This window comes from Bufo gargarizans, chromosome 4, assembly GCF_014858855.1.
Source record: "Bufo gargarizans isolate SCDJY-AF-19 chromosome 4, ASM1485885v1, whole genome shotgun sequence".
In the NCBI taxonomy this organism is placed as follows: Eukaryota; Metazoa; Chordata; class Amphibia; order Anura; family Bufonidae; genus Bufo; species Bufo gargarizans.
Window position 1 is genome coordinate 283209243 of NC_058083.1, and position 21301 is coordinate 283230543.

The 21301-nt window shown below is 41.8% G+C and overlaps 1 protein-coding gene across 3 annotated transcripts in view; it reads right to left on the reverse strand.

Annotated features, from left to right (window-relative positions):
* Nucleotides 1–21301, reverse strand: part of BVES (blood vessel epicardial substance) — a 121875-nt gene that overhangs the window by 18087 nt on the left and 82487 nt on the right. For all 3 annotated transcript variants that reach the window (XM_044291611.1, XM_044291612.1, XM_044291613.1), the window contains exons 5-6: nucleotides 20874–20982; nucleotides 12851–13018 (exon numbers count right to left, since the gene is read on the reverse strand). In XM_044291611.1, the coding sequence (XP_044147546.1) occupies nucleotides 12851–13018; nucleotides 20874–20982 (277 nt within the window). The remainder of the gene's footprint in view (nucleotides 1–12850; nucleotides 13019–20873; nucleotides 20983–21301) is intronic.

A 21301-nucleotide genomic window follows, 5' to 3' on the forward strand; every position in this document is an offset into this window, starting at 1 on the left:
GCTAACTTGTGCCAAAAAAAAGAAAAATTCTAGGAACTCGCCATGCCCCTCACGGAATACCTTGGGGTGTCTTCTTTCCAAAATGGGGTCACATGTGGGGTACTTATACTGCCCTGGCATGTTAGGGGACCGAAAGCGTGAGAAGAAGTCTGGGATCCAAATGTCTAAAAATGTCCCCCTAAAAGGAATTTGGGCACCTTTGCGCATCTAGGCTGCAAAAAAGTGTCACACATGTGGTATCGCCGTACTCAGGAGAAGTTGGGGAATGTGTTTTGGGGTGTCATTTTACATATACCCATGCTGGGTGAGATAAATATCTTGGTCAAATGCCAACTTTGTATAAAAAAATGGGAAAAGTTGTCTTTTGCCAAGATATTTCTCTCACCCAGCATGGGTATATGTAAAATGACACCCCAAAACACATTCCCCAACTTCTCCTGAGTACGGCGATACCAGATGTGTGACACTTTTTTGCAGCCAAGGTGGGCAAAGGGGCACACATTCCAAAGTGCACCTTTCGGATTTCGCAGGCCATTTTTTACAGATTTTGATTGCAAACTACTTCTCACACATATGACCCTATTTTGGAAAGAAGACACCCCAAGGTATTCCGTGAGGGGCATGGCGAGTTCCTAGAATTTTTTATTTTTTGTCGCAAGTTAGTGGAATATGAGACTTTGTTAGAAAAAAAAAAAAATAATCATCATTTTCCGCTAACTTGTGACAAAAAATAAAAAGTTCGATGAACTCACTATGCCCATCAGCGAATACCTTAGGGTGTCTACTTTCCGAAATGGGGTCATTTGTGGGGTGTTTGTACTGTTTGGGCATTGTAGAACCTCAGGAAACATGACAGGTGCTCAGAAAGTCAGAGCTGCTTCAAAAAGCGGAAATTCAAATTTTTGTACCATAGTTTGTAAACGCTATAACTTTTACCCAAACCATATTTTTTTTGCCCAAACATTTTTTTTATCAAAGACATGTAGAACAATAAATTTAGCGAAAAATTTATATATGGATGTCGTTTGTTTTGCAAAATTTTACAGCTGAAAGTGAAAAATGTCTTTTTTTTTTGCAAAAAAATCGTTAAATTTCGATTAATAACAAAAAAAGTAAAAATGTCAGCAGCAATGAAATACCACCAAATGAAAGCTCTATTAGTGAGAAGAAAAGGAGGTAAAATTCATTTGGGTGGTAAGTTGCATGACCGAGCAATAAACGGTGAAAGTAGTGTAGTGCAAAAGTGTAAAAAGTGGCCTGGTCATTAAGGGTGTTTAAGCTAGGGGGGCTGAAGTGGTTAAAATGGAAAATCTGACCACTGAAGAAGGGGTACTCCAACCCCGAAACGCGTCTGGTCAGACCCCCCCCATCGACCTAAAGAGTAGTGCACTACGTGAAAACAGAGACCGCTTCCTGTGCTGGCTTGATTAATTTTTTTCATCACTTTATACACTGCGACTTTCCAGTTGCGGTGGGTGTGCTTGCACACTAAAGGAAAAAGCGCCAGCCTTTCTGCGCCAGAGACAGTGGGAGAGCACATACTCATGCATGCGCAGCAGCTACTGTCCAGGCCATCTCGTATTCACGCCGCAGTGGAGCAGGGTATAATGAGCAGTGTATAATGTGATGGAAAAATGAATTGTCAGCAACGGAGGCAATATGGACAATCACAATATAGTATTAACTTTGCATGATAAATGCCATTTACTGAAGTGACACAACAACCCCTTAAAAAGAAAACAAGCTAGTTCAAAATAATAGCAGTGAGGAGTAAATGGGTGAGGAGTAAATGGGAATCACAGGTGTAAATTTTGGCCCCTATTTAAAGCACGAGGGTGGCAAATGTTGCACTTGTTGGTTATAGCAGATTTCCTTCTGAAATACTGGAAAAAATGGGTTGTTCCAGACATTGTTTAGATGAAGAACATACTTTGATTAAAAAGTTGATTGGAGAGGGGAAAACATATAGAGAAGTGCAGCAGTTTATAGGCTCAGCTAAAGTGATCTAAAATGCCTTGAAGTGGCAACCAAAACCTGAAAGACTCGGAAGGACACAATGAACTACTATTCAAATGGATTGAAAAATAACCAAAAAGGCAAAGGCTCAGCCAATGATCACCTTCATAAAGATTAAAAAAGATCTAAAGTTACCAGTGAGTACTGCTACAATCAGAAGATGAATAAGTGAAGCCAAGTAACCAGCAAGAACTCTCCACAAAGTCCCATTGTTAAAAAAAATACAAGTAATGAATAGGTTAATATCTGCTGAGAAACACATTGTCTGGCCCAAAGAGAAATGGTGCAACCTTTTTTTGGACTGATGAAATCCAAATAGTTATTTTTGGGTCTAGTGCTGGATCCTCAAACTGCGGCCCTCCAGCTGTTGTAAAACTACAACTCCCACAATGCCCTGCTGTAGGCTGATACCTGTAGGCTGTTCGGGCATGCCGGGAGTTGTAGTTTTGCAACAGCTGGAGGGCCGCAGTTTGAGGGTGCCTGGTCTAGTGGCTGCAGACAGTATGTCAGACAACGTCCGACCACTGAATTAAAGCCACAGTACAATGTAAAAACAGTAAAGCATTTTGGTGCAAAAATCATGATATGGGAATGTTTCTTTTTTTTTTTAAATCAGATTGTTTTTCTTGCAGAAATATGACAAAAAGGCTTTACAACCAATATGTAATTTTTTGTACATATAGACAACTCTTGGCCCATTTGGTATGTTTGTTACAAGAAGTACCACTTTTAGTTATACAGGAAAAAGCAACAAACCTTAATAACCCTCCCGACCTCCCACCCTCCTCTGAAGTGACAGCCATCTTTTAAGTCAATTATAAAGTAAGGCGTTGAGACCGAAGCCAATGACTCCACAATTTATCAAATTTCTGGGGACAGCCTCTTTTGAGAAAAACAGTTTTTTCACATATCAGCACATCACGTACTCTCACTATAAATTCTTCCCTGGATGGAGGGATCAACTGCATCCAATGTAAGGCAATACGCTTCCTGGCCACATACAGTAACCTTCCCAATGCTATTTTCCTGTATTCATCTGTCATTAAATCAGATAAATATCCCAAAATGCAAGTTTTAGGATCTTTTTCACCCTGACTTCCATGGAAAGCTGAATCAACTCTAATATATCCATCCAGTATTTCCCTAAGGTACTGCAATTCCATAACATATGGAGCAGATCCGCCGGTTCCTCTCTACATCTAGGACAAAAGGCATCAGACCTTACACCAATGCAGTGTAAAAAGACAGGCGTCTTGTACTTCCTATGTATAATAAACAGTTGGGATAATTTCCCTTGTTCACTGAGAGAAACCAACGGAACCGCCTCCAATATATCGTTCCACATATCATCTGTGATGGCCCCTAAGTCCGACTCCCACCTTTTCATTCTCGACAGCGGATGAAGGTCCAGAAACTTATCCAATAGCATAGCATACAATATAGAAATTATTGCCTGACTATCACTGCCCTCAAGAATGTGTTTCTGAGCAGCATCTAGTTTAACTACCTGGCCCACCGATTCCCTCTCTCCTCTCCTTTTCATAGCATCATATGCATGCCGGTTCTGCAAGTATTCGTAGAATTGCGTCCTAGCCAACGTAAATTCCTTCCGCATGTCCACAAAGGCTTTAAAAACTCCATCATCAACTAAATCTCCTACCCTCAGGATTCCCCTGTCCCTCCAGGACTGCAGATCCCCACTATTCCCCTCACCTTTTTGATTTTGGACCACACATTCCTCATTAGTTTGAGCATAGGCAACTCAGCTTCTAGAAACAGAAGGCCTGCCCCCTCCAAGATCCACAGTAGGTCATCCCTACCCAGCTTATACTGCAGGATCTTCCCAGTTACATTGCCCACCTTAGGGGATTTCCACCCACTAAAGTGCTGACTCTGTGCTGCCAGATAGTATAGCCAAGGATTCGGCACTGCCAAACCCCCGCTCGACTTAGGATATTGCAGCGTTTCCAGCTTGATTCTAGGGCTACCCCCTCTCCAAATGAGTTCCCTAAAGATAGAGTTAATTTTATGAAATCTATCCTGGGGGGTCCACACTGGGGCATTATGAAGCACATATAGTAGGGAATGTTTCTCATACCATGGTGTTGGGCCTATTTATCACATACTAGGAATCTCATGGATCAATTTGAAAATATCAAAACACTTGAGGAGATCATGTTGCCTATGCTGAAGAAATAACTTTGGTGTTTCAACATGACAATGGACCAAAACACACAAGAGAACAATATCTTGGTTACCGATAACCAGGGTTGAGGTAATAGAGTGATCAGCCTAATCCCCTGACCTCAATCCAATAGAGAACTTGTGGGGTGACTTAAAAATGCGGTTTATGAGGCAAAACTCAAAAAATGCAGAAGCACTGTTGAATGTAGTCCAATTGTTCTGGAGTGGAATAGCTGATAAAAAGTGCCAGAACTTGACTCCAGGCAACACAGATGTCAAGCAGTTCTCAGAAACAATGAATACTAAATCGGAATACTTAAAGGGGTTATCCCATCTTAGACAATGGGGGCATATCGCTAGGATATGCCCCCAATGTCTGATATGTGTGGGTCCCACCTCTGGGACCTGCACCTACAAGGAGAACGGAGCCGGGGAGAGTTGTAGCTGGAGGACCCCGAGTTTCCTAGGGTCCGTCCACCACCAGGCGCAGCTCCCCGCCTCTCCCATTAAAGTGAATGGTAGTGCATAGCACATGCGCGGCCAACGCTCCCATTGATTTCTATGGTGCCGACGGAAATAGTCGAGCCAGTGCTCGGCTATTTTCAGCAGCTCCATAGAAATGAATGAAGGGCGGCTGCGCATGCTCAGTGTGCCCTCCTCAAGTTTCTCCGCTCCGTTCTCCTTGTAGGTGCGGGTCCCAGAGGCAGGACCCGCACCTATCAGACAATGGGGGCATATCCTAGCGATATGCCCACATTGTCTGAGATGGGATAACCCCTTTAATATTAGTTCAGTAATTCAAAGTAAAGTGAAATCTCAAACATTAAATTTGCCATTGCTATTTTTTAATAGCCTAATAATAATTTTTCTTTACTTTCTATTAAGGGTTAACACAAACTGGGTAAATTTTGTTACAGTTTTGATGTGGAATTGAAAATGTAGTATTTCCAGTGTATATGCATTTATGGAAATAACAGTTATTACAATGATTTTATGCTTGAATTGTTTTTTTAGATGTACTGCTATTTTTGGTACATTACTGTTTAACCACCTCCGGACCGCCTAACGCAGATGTGCGGTCCGGAGGTGGCAGCGCTGCGCAGAGTCACGCATATACGCGTCATCTCGCGAGACGCGAGATGACGCGAATATGCGCCCGCGCATGCGCAGTTCGCGCCGGCATTTCGTTCAGGAGTATTTCGTCAGCAACCTGCCAGCCGTGATCATTGGCTGGCAGGTTGCTGATTTTTAAAAAATCCAATCAGAAGCCAGATAACAGATCATATTTGTAAATATGATCTGATATATGGCTGCCTGCTTCTCTGCTGGTTCTTTTCGTCGGTTGGATCCAGCAGAGGAGCAGGCTTCACAGTGAGTACACCAAACACTACACTTTAGCCCCTGATCACCCCCCTGAACCCCAATTAACCCTTTGATCACCCCTTTGATCGCCCCTGTCAATCACAAGTGAAAAGAAAAAAGTGATCAGTGCAAATTGTCACTTTTTTTTTTCACTGGTATTGACCGTTAGGTTTCAGTATAGTTTAGGCCCCTTGGTTAGGTAGTTTAGCGATCAGTTAGCGCCCAGCCCACCGCACCGCAGTCCGTTATTCGCTGATTAGTGTATCGCTAATCAGCATTTGTACTTTTATAGTATCTGGAAGTGATCAAAACTGATCACGGTCAGATCTATAATTGTACTAGTGTCACTTTAGTTCTCCCTCCACCCAAAACGCAGTGTTTGCCCCATCAGGCCTGATCGGTCGCCCACACGTGCGTTCACCCACGCCCGCCCCACCGCAGTGACAAAAAAATAATTTTTTTTTGATCGCTGCACATTCACTTTACACGCACTGCGGCGATAAAAAAAACAGTTTTGATATTTTTTATCAACCGCAGCGGCCTCCGGTACTTCGCTAGCCTCCCCTTTGTAAGACAGGCTTGCTTTTTTTTCTTGGGTAGTCTCAGGGAATACCCCTAAATTTAGTTGCCCACATGTCTAACAGGGGGTATTCCTCTGAAGAGGCCTACAGGCTTCTGACCCAGTCGGATGAGGAGTGGGAACCCTCATCTGATGAATCCAGCGGGTCAGAATACGAACCTGTAGAAAGCAGTGGCTCTCTGACCCAAAGTTCGGACGAGGAGGCTGAGGTCCCTGATAGCACCAGGCGTACCCGGCCCTGTGTCGCTAGACCGCAGGTTGCGCAGGATCCGCTTCAAGAGCAGCAGAGTTGGGCTGGTGCTGTCGGATTACGTGGTGAGGCATACACCAGCAGCCCAGCCCTTCCTGGACCTAGTACCAGCACTGCCGTACAACCTGGTGAAGTAGCGAGCACCAGAAGGGCAGTTGAAGCTGGTACGGTGGCACGTGCAGTAGTGACCCCGTCGCAGCCACCGCAAAGACGTGCCCGTAGAGCCCCTAGAATCCCAGAGGTGCTGGCAAACCCTGATTGGCAGTCCCCAACTTCAGCCGCACCTGTAGTTTTCCCTTTCACCGCCCAGTCTGGAGTTCGGGTTGAGACAGCTCAGATCGGTTCGGCCCTGGGATTTTTTGAGCTGTTCTTGACAGCTCTTAGACTTAGTTGTGGCCGAAACAAATCGGTATGCCACACAATTTATAACCGCTAATCCGGGAAGCTATTATGCCCAGCCTTTCCGGTGGAAACCAGTCCAAGTTTCCGAAATTAAAACTTTTCTGGGCCTCCTCCTAAACATGGGCCTGACAAAAAAGCATGAATTGCGGTCATATTGGTCCACGAACCCGATTCATCACATGCCCATGTTCTCTGCTGCTATGTCCAGGACACGATTTGAGGTCATCCTGCGTTTCCTGCACTTTAGTGATAACAGCACCTCCCGTCCCAGAGGCCACCCTGCTTTTGACCGGCTCCACAAAATTCGGCCCCTCATAGACCATTTCAACCTGAAATTTGCAGATATTTATACCCCAGAGCAAAACATCTGCATAGACGAGTCCCTGATACATTTTACCGGGCGCCTTGGCTTCAAACAATACATCCCAAGCAAGCGCGCCCGGTATGGGGTCAAATTGTATAAGCTCTGTGAAAGGGCCACAGGCTATACCCACAAATTTCGTGTCTATGAGGGAAAAGATCAGACCCTGGAGCCGGTCGGTTGCCCTGACTACCTGGGGAGCAGTGGGAAGACAGTTTGGGACTTGGTGTCACCCTTATTCGGCAAGGGGTACCATCTTTATGTGGACAATTTTTACACAAGTGTGGCCCTCTTTAGGCATTTGTTTCTAGAACGGATTGGCGCCTGTGGTACCGCGCGAACTAGTCGCGCGGGCTTCCCCCAACGGCTCGTTAGCACCCGTCTTGCAAGGGGGCAGAGGGCCGCACTGTGTAACGAAGAACTGCTCGCGGTGAAATGGAGAGACAAGCGTGACGTTTACATGCTCTCCTCCATTCACGCAGACACGACAATACAAATTGAGCGAGCAACCCGTGTCATTGAAAAGCCCCTCTCAGTCCACGACTATAACCTCCACATGGGAGGGGTGGACTTCAATGACCAGATGTTGTCTCCGTATTTAGTTTCCCGCAGAACCAGACGCTGGTATAAGAAGGTGTCTGTATATTTAATTCAATTGGCTCTGTACAATAGTTTTGTTCTCTACAGTAAGGCTGGGAGAACTGGATCCTTCCTCAAATTTCAGGAAGAGATCATCGAGAACCTCCTGTACCCAGGAGGTTCCGTGGCCCCATCCACCAGTGTAGTTAGCCGTCTACACGAGCAACATTTCCCCAATGTCGTTCCTGGTACCTCAACCCAACCGTCACCCCGAAAAAGATGTCGTGTCTGTAGCAGGAGTGGAATAAGGCGTGACACCCGCTATTTCTGTCCTGACTGTCCTGACCACCCTGCCCTATGCTTTGGAGAGTGTTTCCGGAAGTACCACTCACAGGTACACTATTAGCATAGGGATCATCTCACCAGGACAGGCACACAGGGCTATTAGGGCCCATTCACTCATACAGCTGCTGCAAACGTCTCCTTTCACCTGGGACAAAGTGCATAACGCACTTCGCCACATCTTTGGGCGATTTGCGCTTTGCACATTGACCCATGGGGAAGGAGAGGTTTGTTCTATAAAGGTAAAAAAACAAAAAAACACCAGTAAGCAAAAAAGTTAATGTTCAGTTAAAAAAGTTAAAGTTTATATGTTCTGTTGCAAAGTTAATAAAATTATTGCGTTGCGGCCTGGTTTTTTCTTTTTTTTTTTTTTTTTGTCTTTTTACCTTCCAGGTGGACCAACCGATCGATTAGCTGCAGCACTGATGTGCATTCTGACAGAAGCATTGCGCTGCTGTCAGATTACACGCAAGTCAGTGTATGCGGCGCTGCAAGACGAGATTTCTACTCTGCAGTAACAGATACGTTTGCCGATGCATACGAGCTGAGGAGGAGGCGGCGTTCCTATGCTTTGGCAAACACTTTGTATATATATATATAAAAAAAATATAAAAATCCCGGCAATGATTTATTCATCCACATCGATTGATGTGAATGGAGAAATCTGGTTTGCCAGGGCATACGAGCTAAGTGGGTATGGATGTAGGGCGGAGCTCCTATGTCCTGGCAGACGCCTTTCCCCTCCATTTTTTTTTTTTGGGCAGAGATTTTTTCATCCACATTGATCAATGCGAATGAAGAAATCTGTGCCGTTCATTTTTTTCTTTCAGCCCAGAGGCTGAACGGAAAAAAAAAATCTCATTACCTGTATGCTCAATATAAGGAGAATAGCAGAAACTCCTAATGCTGGCCATACATGTAATGATTGCGGAGACCCTCAAATGCCAGGGCAGTACAAACACCCCACAAATGACCCCATTTTGGAAAGAAGACACCCCAAGGTATTTGCTGAGGGGCATATTGAGTCCATGAAAGATTTAAATTTTTGTCCTAAGTTAGCGGAAAGTGACACTTTGTGAGAAAAAATAAAATAAAAATCAATTTCCGCTAACTTATGCGAAAAAAAAAAAAATTCTATGAACTTGCCAGGCCCCTCATTGGATACCTTGGGGTGTCTTCTTTCCAAAGTGGGGTCACATGTGGGGTATTTATACTGCCCTGGCTTTTTAGGGGCCCTAAAGCGTGAGAAGAAGTCTGGGATCCAAATGTCTAAAAATGCCCTCCTAAAAGGAATTTGGGCACTTTTGCAGCCTAGATGCGCAAAAGTGTCACACATCTGGTATCGCCGTACTCAGGAGAAGCTGGGGAATGTGTTTTGGGGTGTCATTTTACATATACCCATGCTGGGTGAGATAAATATCTTGATCAAATGCCAACTTTGTATAAAAAAAATTGGAAAAGTTGTCTTTTGCCAGGATATTTCTCTCACCCAGCATGGGTATATGTAAAATGACACCCCAAAACACATTCCCCAACTTCTCCTGAGTACGGCGATACCAGATGTGTGACACTTTTTTGATGCCAAGGTGGGCAAAGGGGCACATATTCCAAAGTGCACCTTTCGGATTTCGCAGGCCATTTTTTACACATTTTGATTGCAAAGTACTTCTCACACATTTGGGCCCCTAAATTGCCAGGGCAGTATAACTACCCCACAAGTGACTCCATTTTGGAAAGAAGACACCCCAAGGTATTCCGTGAGGGGCATGGCGAGTTCCTAGAATTTTTTAATTTTTGTCGCAAGTTAGTGGAATATGAGACTTTGTAAGGAAAAAAGAGAAAGAAAAAAAAACATAATTTTCCGCTAACTTGTGACAAAAAAAATAAAATTCTAGGAACTCGCTGTGCCCCTCACGACATACCTTGGGGTGTCTTCTTTCCAAAATGGGGTCACTTGTGGGGTAGTTATACTGCCCTGGCAATTTAGGGGCCCATATGTGTGAGAAGTACTTTGCAATCAAAATCTGTAAAAAATGACCGGTGAAATCCGAAAGGTGCACTTTGGAATATGTGCCCCTTTGCCCACCTTGGCATCAAAAAAGTGTCACACATCTGGTATCGCCGTACTCAGGAGAAGTCGGGGAATGTGTTTTGGGGTGTCATTTTACATATACCCATGCTGGGTGAAAAAAATATCTTGGTCAAATGCCAACTTTGTATAAAAAATGGGAAAAGTTGTCTTTTGCCAAGATATTTTTTTCACCCAGCATGGGTATATGTAAAATGACACCCCAAAACACATTCCCCGACTTCTCCTGAGTACGGCGATACCAGATGTGTGACACTTTTTTGATGCCAAGGTGGGCAAAGGGGCACATATTCCAAAGTGCACCTTTCGGATTTCACCGGTCATTTTTTACAGATTTTGATTGCAAAGTACTTCTCACACATATGGGCCCCTAAATTGCCAGGGCAGTATAACTACGCCACAAGTGACCCCATTTTGGAAAGAAGACACCCCAAGGTATTCCGTGAGGGGCATGGCGAGTTCCTAGAATTTTTTATTTTTTGTCGCAAGTTAGTGGAATATGAGACTTTGTAAGGAAAAAAGAGAAGAAAAAAAATCATCATTTTCCGCTAACTTGTGACAAAAAATAAAAAATTCTAGGAACTCGCCATGCCCCTCACGGAATACCTTGGGGTGTCTTCTTTCCAAAATGGGGTCACTTGTGGCGTAGTTATACTGCCCTGGCAATTTAGGGGCCCATATGTGTGAGAAGTACTTTGCAATCAAAATGTGTAAAAAATGGCCTGCAAAATCCGAAAGGTGCACTTTGGAATATGTGCCCCTTTGCCCACCTTGGCAGCAAAAATGTGTCACACATCTGGTATCGCCGTACTCAGGAGAAGTTGGGGAATGTGTTTTGGGGTGTCATTTTACATATACCCATGCTGGGTGAAAAAAATATCTTGGCAAAAGACAACTTTTCCCATTTTTTATACAAAGTTGGCATTTGACCAAGATATTTTTTTCACCCAGCATGGGTATATGTAAAATGACACCCCAAAACACATTCCCCAACTTCTCCTGAGTACGGCGATACCAGATGTGTCACACTTTTTTGCTGCCAAGGTGGGCAAAGGGGCACATATTCCAAAGTGCACCTTTCGGATTTCACCGGTCATTTTTTACACATTTTGATTGCAAAGTTCTTCTCACACGTTTGGGCCCCTAAATTGCCAGGGCAGTATAACTACCCCACAAGTGACCCCATTTTGGAAAGAAGACACTCCAAGGTATTCTGTGAGGGGCATGGTGAGTTCCTAGAATTTTTTATTTTTTGTCGCAAGTTAGTGGAATATGAGACTTTGTAAGAAAAAATAAAAAATAAATAAATCATCATCATTTTCCGCTAACTTGTGACAAAAAATAAAAAGTTCTATGAACTCACTATGCCCATCAGCGAATACCTTAGGGTGTCTACTTTCCGAAATGGGGTCATTTGTGGGGTTTTTCTACTGTTTGGGCATTGTAGAACCTCAGGAATCATGACAGGTGCTCAGAAAGTCAGAGCTGCTTCAAAAAGCGGAAATTCACATTTTTGTACCATAGTGTGTAAACGCTATAACTTTTACCCAAACCATTTTTTTTTTTTGCCCAAAAATTTTTTTTTTATCAAAGACATGTAGAACAATAAATTTGGCGAAAAATTTATATATGGATGTCGTTTTTTTTTGCAAAATTTTACAGCTGAAAGTGAAAAATGTCATTTTTTTGCAAAAAAATCGTTACATTTTAATTAATAACAAAAAAAGTAAAAATGTCAGCAGCAATAAAATACCACCAAATGAAAGCTCTATTAGTGAGAAGAAAAGGAGGTAAAATTCATTTGGGTGGTAAGTTACATGACCGAGCGATAAACGGTGAAAGTAGTGTAGTGCCGAAGTGTAAAAAGTGCTCTGGTCATGAAGGGGGTTTCAGCTAGCGGGGTTGAAGTGGTTAATACACTGAGCTAAAAACTTTGAAGATCCCAAGCTATGGAAACATATCTTAGAATTTATAGAACATCAAATTACAGTAAAAGTTGGAGCTGTTTTTAACAGTAAAGAATACATTTTAAATAATCATGTCTTGTGTATACTGTACTTGGCTGATTAATAGATAGAATTTTTTCATTGTCACCAATTTTGTTGGGATTCACAAAATATCTCACGTTCATGGTGAATACCAAACACCCTTCTCACCTGGGGAAACGTGCATGGTTGTATAGTCCCTTCTTTATCCAAAGATAAACAGCACCAGAGGTGCTGGCAGACAATTTACATGTCCAGTCAGTTTTTGGGAGGTTGATCAGCCAACAGAAATGTCCAAAAGCACCTGACAAATAACAGAAGACTTTAGGCTCCCATATACTTTATTGTATTGTCGGCTGAAACCGTCACTTTCGGTGGGACTGGCCGACAATCTAATGTGTGTGGAGAGTTCCCAAATCTGCCCTGACAGCTGATTTCAGGGGAGAGAAGGATTGGGAAAACTGGATTTCTTTGCACTCTCGCTGCAGAATATGTTGGCGCTATATAAATAAAGATTATTTATCAGTCCCATAGACTTTATAGAATCCCCATCAATCATAAGTTGATAACCTATCTTCATGATAGCTGACAAATGTATTTTCTGGGGAAAAAAACATAAGTATGCTATAGTAGACTGTGGTATAAACTAATACAAATATTCAAATTTTAAGATCAGTACACTGAAACTTATAGTCCATACCTTGTCACTTAATGTTGGGTCATTTAAAGAGTACAGCTTGTTCGTGATGTCTTTACCAATTAAATATTTGAATATTTCATACAAGAAAGGTTCAGCTTCCAGGAAATACGTTAGCCTTTCCCGAGACCAGCACAGGTAGACACAGTTGTCATCTGCAGTTATCGTAACCTAAGAATGCAAAAAAGTGGTTAAAGTTTAACATTTTTCCTACATAGGTTTTTGATATTAAATGATTTTCCCATGTGAAGAAGATGTTTCCGATTGAGGTTTTCTTCCTTTTGAACCCCATTTCTCTATACTACAGTGGGGCCTTCTCATAATTTTGACCCCCTACAGAAATCATGTACTGACTTGGGTGCTCTGTCACAATGACACACTTTAGATGCTATTATTAATTTTGCCTGTGTAGTTGACTATATTAACTGCCACATTTTTATCTCCTCAAGTTCCTAAGCAGAAATTTCAGAAGATGTTCATTTCTTCTATGTAATTTTCACAGTCTACAATATAAAAAACAAAACAACAACAACAAACAATGACACAGTACCCAGCCAGCCCAATACCCTAATAATCCTGGCACATCAATACGTATAGGGAAAAAGTATAGCAGAGGCTTTGCAAATATGGCATTCAACCCAAATACCATACTTTTTCTTGTATTTATGCCAGAAATTAGCATAAATACATTGATAAATCTGCCCCAGTATACTGGTTCCTACAGTGAGTCTCCAGGTCTGAGGAAACGTGACAGCTACAATATATAATGTACAGCACAGCCTGTATACAGAGACAGATGCACCCTTAATGCATCTTTTCTAGACTATACTTTTTACTCCTTAAAATTATGTTTAACCCCTTAGTGGCCACTAATAGGACTTTTTTACTGACGTAAACAAAGGGAGTTTTAGCTAAACAACTGGCTTTAATCTATCATTACATGTACCCAAAATGGTGCATTAAAAACTTGTCCTGCAAAAAATATGACCTCATACAAGTACATTGATGAAAAAACAAAAAAGTTATAACTTTGTATAGCTGGCATATAACTACAGCTCTCAGCATGTCATGAACACGTAGCATTCTGGACATGTGTACAGTGAAATTAGATTTTTGGAAGTGTGTATTAGGTAACAATAACATTGCTCTGTCTGAAACTAAGAAATGTGGATGTGGCATCATAGCTTTATCAACTATGCTAGAAGCAAACGCTATTTATTTTATGCTGCTGTTCTTTTAAGTTGGCCATACACTATTGTTAACACCTTAACGACCCAGGACGAGAATGCTTGTCCTAAATCGACGACACTTAGCGCTAGAGGACGAGCATTCTCGTCCTGCGATCCTTCTCTTCTCCCACGTGCGGTCCCGCGATCAGCCGCAGAGATCCGGCTGTTACTGACAGCCGGATCCCTGCTGCATCCACCAGCATTGGTGATGATGCCGATGTCGGTGGATTAACCCCTAATATGCCGCGGTCAGCGCTTTGCACTCCCTCAACTCATCCATCGGTCCCCGTGCTGCTGTGGCGGTGACTCGATGGTTGCCATGGCATTCCCAAGCCTGGCATGTACGGAGGCCTAAGAGGCTCAGCCAGTGTAAGACACTAACAGTTCAATACAGCACAATACAGATGTATCGTGCTGCATTGAAACAGGGATCAGACCCTGTAATGTTGAAGTCCCAGAATGGGACAAATAATAAAGTGAAAAAAAAAAAAAAGTTAATAAAAGTTTTACCCAAAAAATTAAAGGTTTCAAGTAAAAAAAAAAAAAGCGTCCTTTTACAAAAATAAAGTAAAACTAATGGTAAAAAATGGGGAAAAGACATATAGACATATTCGGTATCGTCGCGTCCGTATCGACTAGCTCTATAAACATATCACATGACCTAACCCCTCAGATGAACACTGTAAAAAATAGAAAATATAAAAACTGTGCTAAATAAACCATTTTTTTGTCACCTTACATCACACAAAGTACAACAGCAAGCGATCAAAAAGGCGTACGCCCACCAACATAGTACCAATTTAACCATCACCTCATCCCGCCAAAAATGAGCCCCTACCTGAGACAATCGCCAAAACAATTAAAAAAAATATGGCTCAGAATATGGAGACACTATAACATAATTTTTTATTTTTTTTTAAAAGCTGTTATTGTGTAAAACTTACATACATAAAAAAAAAAAGTATACATATTAGGTATCGCCGTGTCCATATCGACCGGCTCTATAAAAAATAAAAACTGTGCTAAATAAACCATTTTTTGTCACCTTACATTACAAAAAGTGCAATAGCAAGCAATCTCATCCCGCAAAAAATGAGACCCTACCTAAGATAATCGCCCAAAAACTGAAAAAACTATGGCTCTCAGAATATGGAGACACTAAAACATGATTATTTTTTTGTTTCAAAAATGATATTATTGTGTAAAACTTACATAAATAAAAAAAAGTATATATATTAGGTATCGCCACCTCTGTATCGACCGGCTCTATAAAAATATCACATGACCTAACCCCTTAGGTTGAACACTGTAAAAAATAAAAACTGTGCTAAAAAAAACATTTTTTATCCCCTTACATCACAAAAAGTTTAATAGCAAGCGATCAAAAAGTCATATGCACCCCAAAATAGTGGTAATCAAACAGTCATCTCATCCCGCAAAAAATGAGACCCTACCTAAGATAATCGCCCAAAAACTGAAAAAACTATGGCTCTCAGACTATGGAGACACTTACCCTAAGTTCACACCTGAGCGTTTTACAGCGCGTTCAAACGCGCTGTAAAACGCTCAACACGTGAAAACCAATGCTTCCCTATGGCCCTGGTTCACACTTGAGCATTTTACAGCGCGTTTGAACGCGCTGTAAAACGCCCGACGCATAAACAAGTTCTTGAGCTTTTTTTTGGGAGTTTGTCGCGCGTTTTGGCCATAGACTCATTGGACAACACTGCAGTCAATCACACAAACGCACGTTTACTATTGCAAAAAACGCGCGACAAATACGCGCGTAAAATGCGCGTCTCAGAAACGCTCAGGTGTGAACCCAGGGTAAAGCATGATTTTTTTTGTTTCAAAATTGAAATCATTGTGTAAAACTTAAATAAATAAAAAAATTGTATACATATTAGGTATCGCCGCATCTGTGACAACCTGCTCTATAAAAATACCACATAATCTAACCTGTCAAATGAATGTTGTAAATAACAAAAAAAAAAAAAAAACGGTGCCAATAGCTATTTCTTGTTACCTTGCCTCACAAAAAGTGTAATATAGAGCAACCAAAAATCATATGTTCCCTAAACTAGTACCAACAAACTTTCCACCCTATCCCGTAGTTTCTAAAATGGGGTCACTTTTTGGCGTTTCTACTCTAGGGGTGCATCAGGACGGCTTCAAATGGGACATGGTGTCAAAAAAAACAGTATAGCAAAATCTGCCTTCCAAAAACCGTATGGCATTTCTTTCCTTCTGCGCCCTGCCTTGTGCCCGTACAGCAGTTTACGACCACATATGGGGTGTTTCTGTAAACTACAGAATCAGGGACATAAATATTGAGTTTTGTTTGGCTGTTAACCCTTGCTTTGTAACTGGAAAAAAATATTAAAATGGAAAATCTGCCAAAACGACGTTTGTAAAATCAGTTTTGAATACCTTGAGAGGTGTAGTTTCTTAGATGGGGTCATTTTTGGGTGATTTCTATTATGTAAGCTTCACAAAGTGACTTCAAACCTGAATTGATCCTTAAAAAGTTGGTTTTTGAAAATTTCTGAGAAATTTCAAGATATACTTCAAAACTTCTAAGCCTTGTAACGTCCCCCAAAAATAAAATGTCATTCCCAAAATGATCCAAACATGAAGTAGACATATGTGAAATGTAAAGTAATAACTATTTTTATAGGTATTAATATGTATTATAGAAGTAGAGAAATTGAAACTTGGAAATTTTCAAAATTTTCAAAAATGTTTGCAAATTTGGTATTTTTTTCTATAAATAATAATGGTTTTTTTAACTCCATTTTACCAGTGTCATGAAGTACAATATGTGACGAAAAAGCAATCTCAGAATGGCCTGGATAAGTCAAAGCGTTTTAAAGTTATCACCACATAAAGTGACACATGCCAGATTTGCAAAAAACTGCCTGGTCCTGAAGGTGAAAATGAGCCCAGTCCTTAAGGGGTTAAATGTCGGCCAAACCCACCAATTCCGGTAAGACCTTCTGACCATCTAAGGGCGTGCACAAACTTATTTTTGGTCCGCACCCATGTGTATGCCCATTTTGCAGACCCGCTAAAAAAATTTACTTGTCCTATTCTTGTCCGTTTTATGACTGTTATATTGCGACTCGTTCATCGGGTAATCGGATCTTTTAATATGTTTACAAATCCTGGTCTGCTGACAGCAAACAAAGACAAGTATAGGGATGAGTGATGGCATTAACGATCGCTCATCCCTACATTGAAGAGGAGATCGCTGCATGTAACAGCAGCAGTCTCCTCCTCTTAGCAAGCAGCTGCCTGGCTGATCTGTAAGTGTAATAGTACCTTTACGCCAGATACATGGGTCACAGACACAATAACCAGGAACTGACTCTATTGACTTCTATGGGAGCATTTTGAAGGCATGTTGTGTGACCTGTGCAGAGATCATTGTACAAGGAATAGATAAGCTTTGACAATCACCTGTTGTGAATGGAGGATGTTGTGTTTTCTATGCACAGAGGTGATATCATTACAGGCAGGATTACAATGACAGAAAAGCAGGTAACTGCAGTAAAGTAATCTGTACAGACTAAAGCTGCATTTACACAAGCCAATAATTGTTCAGATTATCGGGAACAACCGTTCCTGCAAATGGTCGTTCCTGACAATCTGCCCCTATAAATGTGCTGTCGATCACTCGTTCTTCAGATGATCCTTTTGTTCATGCAGGCACTACCGATCATGGTTTCTGGGCAGCAGATCCTACTGTCTAAACAGTGATCTGCTGCTCAAAAACCATGATTCTGCATGATCGCAATAGCGGTCTCCTTCACTGATCGAGCAGCCGACTGTTGGGAAGAAACGCTTCCTTCCCGACAATTGGCTGCATAATCGTCCCATGTAAATCAACCTTAAGAAGTGGCGCCTATTATTAGGCTCAGTTGCAAAAACTGCATGATTGTTTTTGTTTAATCCTTTCTACCTCTAGGTTTTTTCATTTTTGCGTTTTCGTTTTGCCTTCCCAGAGTCATAACTTTTTTATTTTTCCAATCACGGCTTGTTATTCGTTTGACAAGTTGTACTTTTCAACGCCACCGTTTTATATTCCATATGATGTAGTGGGAAGCAGGTAAAAAAATCCAAATGGGGTTAAATTGGAAAAAAAAAGGAATTCCGCCACAGTTTTATGTTTTTTTTAAAATTTATTTACGACGTTAAATGTGCGATAAAACTGACCAGTTACTTTCATTCTACAGGGTAGTACGAATCCAGCGACACCTTATATGTATAGTTTTTTTTTACTTTTTGATACTGATAAAATAATAAAAACTGTGGGCAAAAAAATCTGTTTTATTTTTTTGTCGCCATATTCTGACCACTATAACTTTTTTGTAGTTATGTGTACAGAGTTGTGTGAGCATTCATTTGTGCGAGGTGATCTGTACTTTTCATTGATACCATTCATTTTTTGAGAGAAATGCAGCGACCAAAAACTGCGAATCGGCCATTTTGACATTGTTTTTCCGTTTCACTGTTTGCGGTATTGGAAAAATATTTTTATAGTATGGACGTTTTTGCACATCACAATACCCATGATGTTTTTTTTATTATTGTTTTTTTTTATTTTGGGGAAAGGGGAATGATTTGAATGTTTATAATTTTTAAAAACTTTATTATTATTTTTTACACTTCTTTATAGTTCCCATAGGAAAGTATAACAAGCAATCATTAGATTGCTATTCTCTTAGACTGCAATACATTAGCATTCATCTATGAGAAATGTACTAGTTTCCTATAAAGCCCTACTACAGACATGGGCTCCATAGAAAACACTATGACAGCAGCCTCCTGTCATTCTCTATGACAGGGTCTGCTGCATACAAGCTCCAGCTCCTCCATTTGCCGCAGATTGACCACAGGATCGGAAGTGTTAAATGTCCGCGACTGGCATTATCGCCGATCACGGCAATGAACAGTGGGTGTTTGCTGTATGAAACAGCAGGCACCCCGTGGCTATGGCACCCGCTCCACTCAGGAGCGGGCGCCATATTTAAAGACCCGGCCAGCCCATCAGGAAGGGAGAAAAATAAACGTAGCTGTCAACTATACATATACACAGAGATTAGACAAATAGGATTCAGTGCGGGTGCTATGCGTTCACCTCACGCATTGCACCCGCGCGGAAAACTCGCTCGTGTGAAAGGGGCCAAACAGACAGAGAATATAAATCATCAAGACTTCTTTAAAAATATGTTTATCATTTAAACAATAGGTCATTTTCTGATGACACATTACTTTTAAGCCTTAGAAAAATAAGGCCTCTTTCACACGGGCGTCATGTTTTTTGCCCGGATAAGAGGCGGGTGCGTTGCGGGAAAATGCGCGATTTTTCCGCGCGAGTGCAAAACATTGTCATGCGTTTTGCACTCGCGTGAGAAAAATCACGCATGTTTGGTACCCAAACCCGAACTTCTTCACAGAAGTTCGGGCTTGGGATTGATGTTCTGAAGATTGTATTATTTTCCCTTATAACATGGTTATAAGGGAAAATAATAGCATTCTGACTACAGAATGCTTAGTATAATAGTGCTGGAAGGGTTAAAAATAATAAAAAATTTTACTCACCTTCTCCTCTTGTTAGCGTAGATCCCGGTCTGTTCTTTAGCTGTGGACTGAATGACCTGAGGTGATGTCAGATCACATGCTCCAATCACATGGTCCATCACCATGGTGATGGAGCATGTGATCTGACGTCATCAAAGGTCCTTCAGCCACAGCTAAAGAACAGACCGGGATCTACGCTAACAAGAGGAGAAGGTGAGTTAACTTTTTTTATTATTTTTAACCCTTCCAGCACTATTATACTATGCATTCTGTATTCAGAATGCTATTATTTTCCCTTATAACCATGTTATAAGGGAAAATAATACAGTGAATAGACTGTCACCTAGAACCCATGCGTGAAAATCGCACCGCATCCGCACTTGCTTGCGGATGCTTGCGATTTTCACGCAACCCCATTCATTTCTATAGGGCCTGCGTTACGTGAAAAACGCACAAAGAGGAGCATGCTGCGATTTTCACGCAACGCATAAGTGATGCGTGAAAATCACCGCTCGTGTGCACAGCCCCATAGAAATGAATGGGTCAGGATTCAGTGCGGGTGCAATGCGTTCACCGCACGCATCGCACCCGCACGGAAAACTCGCCCGTGTGAAAGGGGCCTAAACGTAGCAGTCAACTATACATATACACAGAGATTAGACAAATAGACAGCCAAAGGCCTCTTTCACATGAGCGTGACGGATTAGGTCCGGATGCGTTCAGGGTGCGTTCAGTGAAACTCGCACTATTTTGCAAGCAAGTTCAGTCAGTTTTGTCTGCAATTGCGTTCAGTTGTTCAGTTTTTTCCGCGCGGGTGCAATGCGTTTTGATGCGTTTTTCACGCGCGTGATAAAAAACTGAAGGTTTACAAACATCTCTTAGCAACAATCAGTGAAAAACGCATCGCACCCGCACTTGCTTGCGGATGCAATGCGTTTTTCACACAGCGCCATTCTCTTCTATGGAGCCAGGGCTGCGTGAAAAACGCAGAACATAGAACATGCTGCGATTTTCACGCAACGCAGAACTAATGCGTGAAAAACAACGCTCATGTGCACAGTCCCATTGAAATGAATGAGTCAGGATTCAGTGCGGGTGCTATGCGTTCACCTCCCGCATTGCACCCGCGCGGAAAACTCGCTCGTGTGAAAGGGGCCAAACAGATAGAAAATACAGACATAAAAGTCTGAATACAGACTTTTGTACGAGAATACCTGGAATTTTTCACCCCTGTCCATCTCTGTAGATCTGAATTCAGGAGAATCAATATAAGCATTGGGATAAATGTTATGTAGAAAATGACCTCTGTAGGAAACCTTCATCCTGATATTGCATGAATAAAAAGAAAACTAAATTTAGTGATCATTTTCAGAATTTCTGATACATAAAAGCATTCACTCACATAAAGTGATTTTGGAGTTGAGGAGATCGAGTTGCTTGCACAGGGTCCTGACCTTAAAAAAGTGTTTTCCCAAAATTAATTATTATCTGAAGGCCCCTAGCCTGCCTCACCTACTGAAAGATTCCTACTTAACTGCTCCGGTTCTGCGCGTTGACTCCTGCTCCTCCATCTTCTGGTCTTCAAGCAACACGTCACTGCTCAAGTCACTGGGTCAGGGCAGTTCAGGTGATCATGTCCATG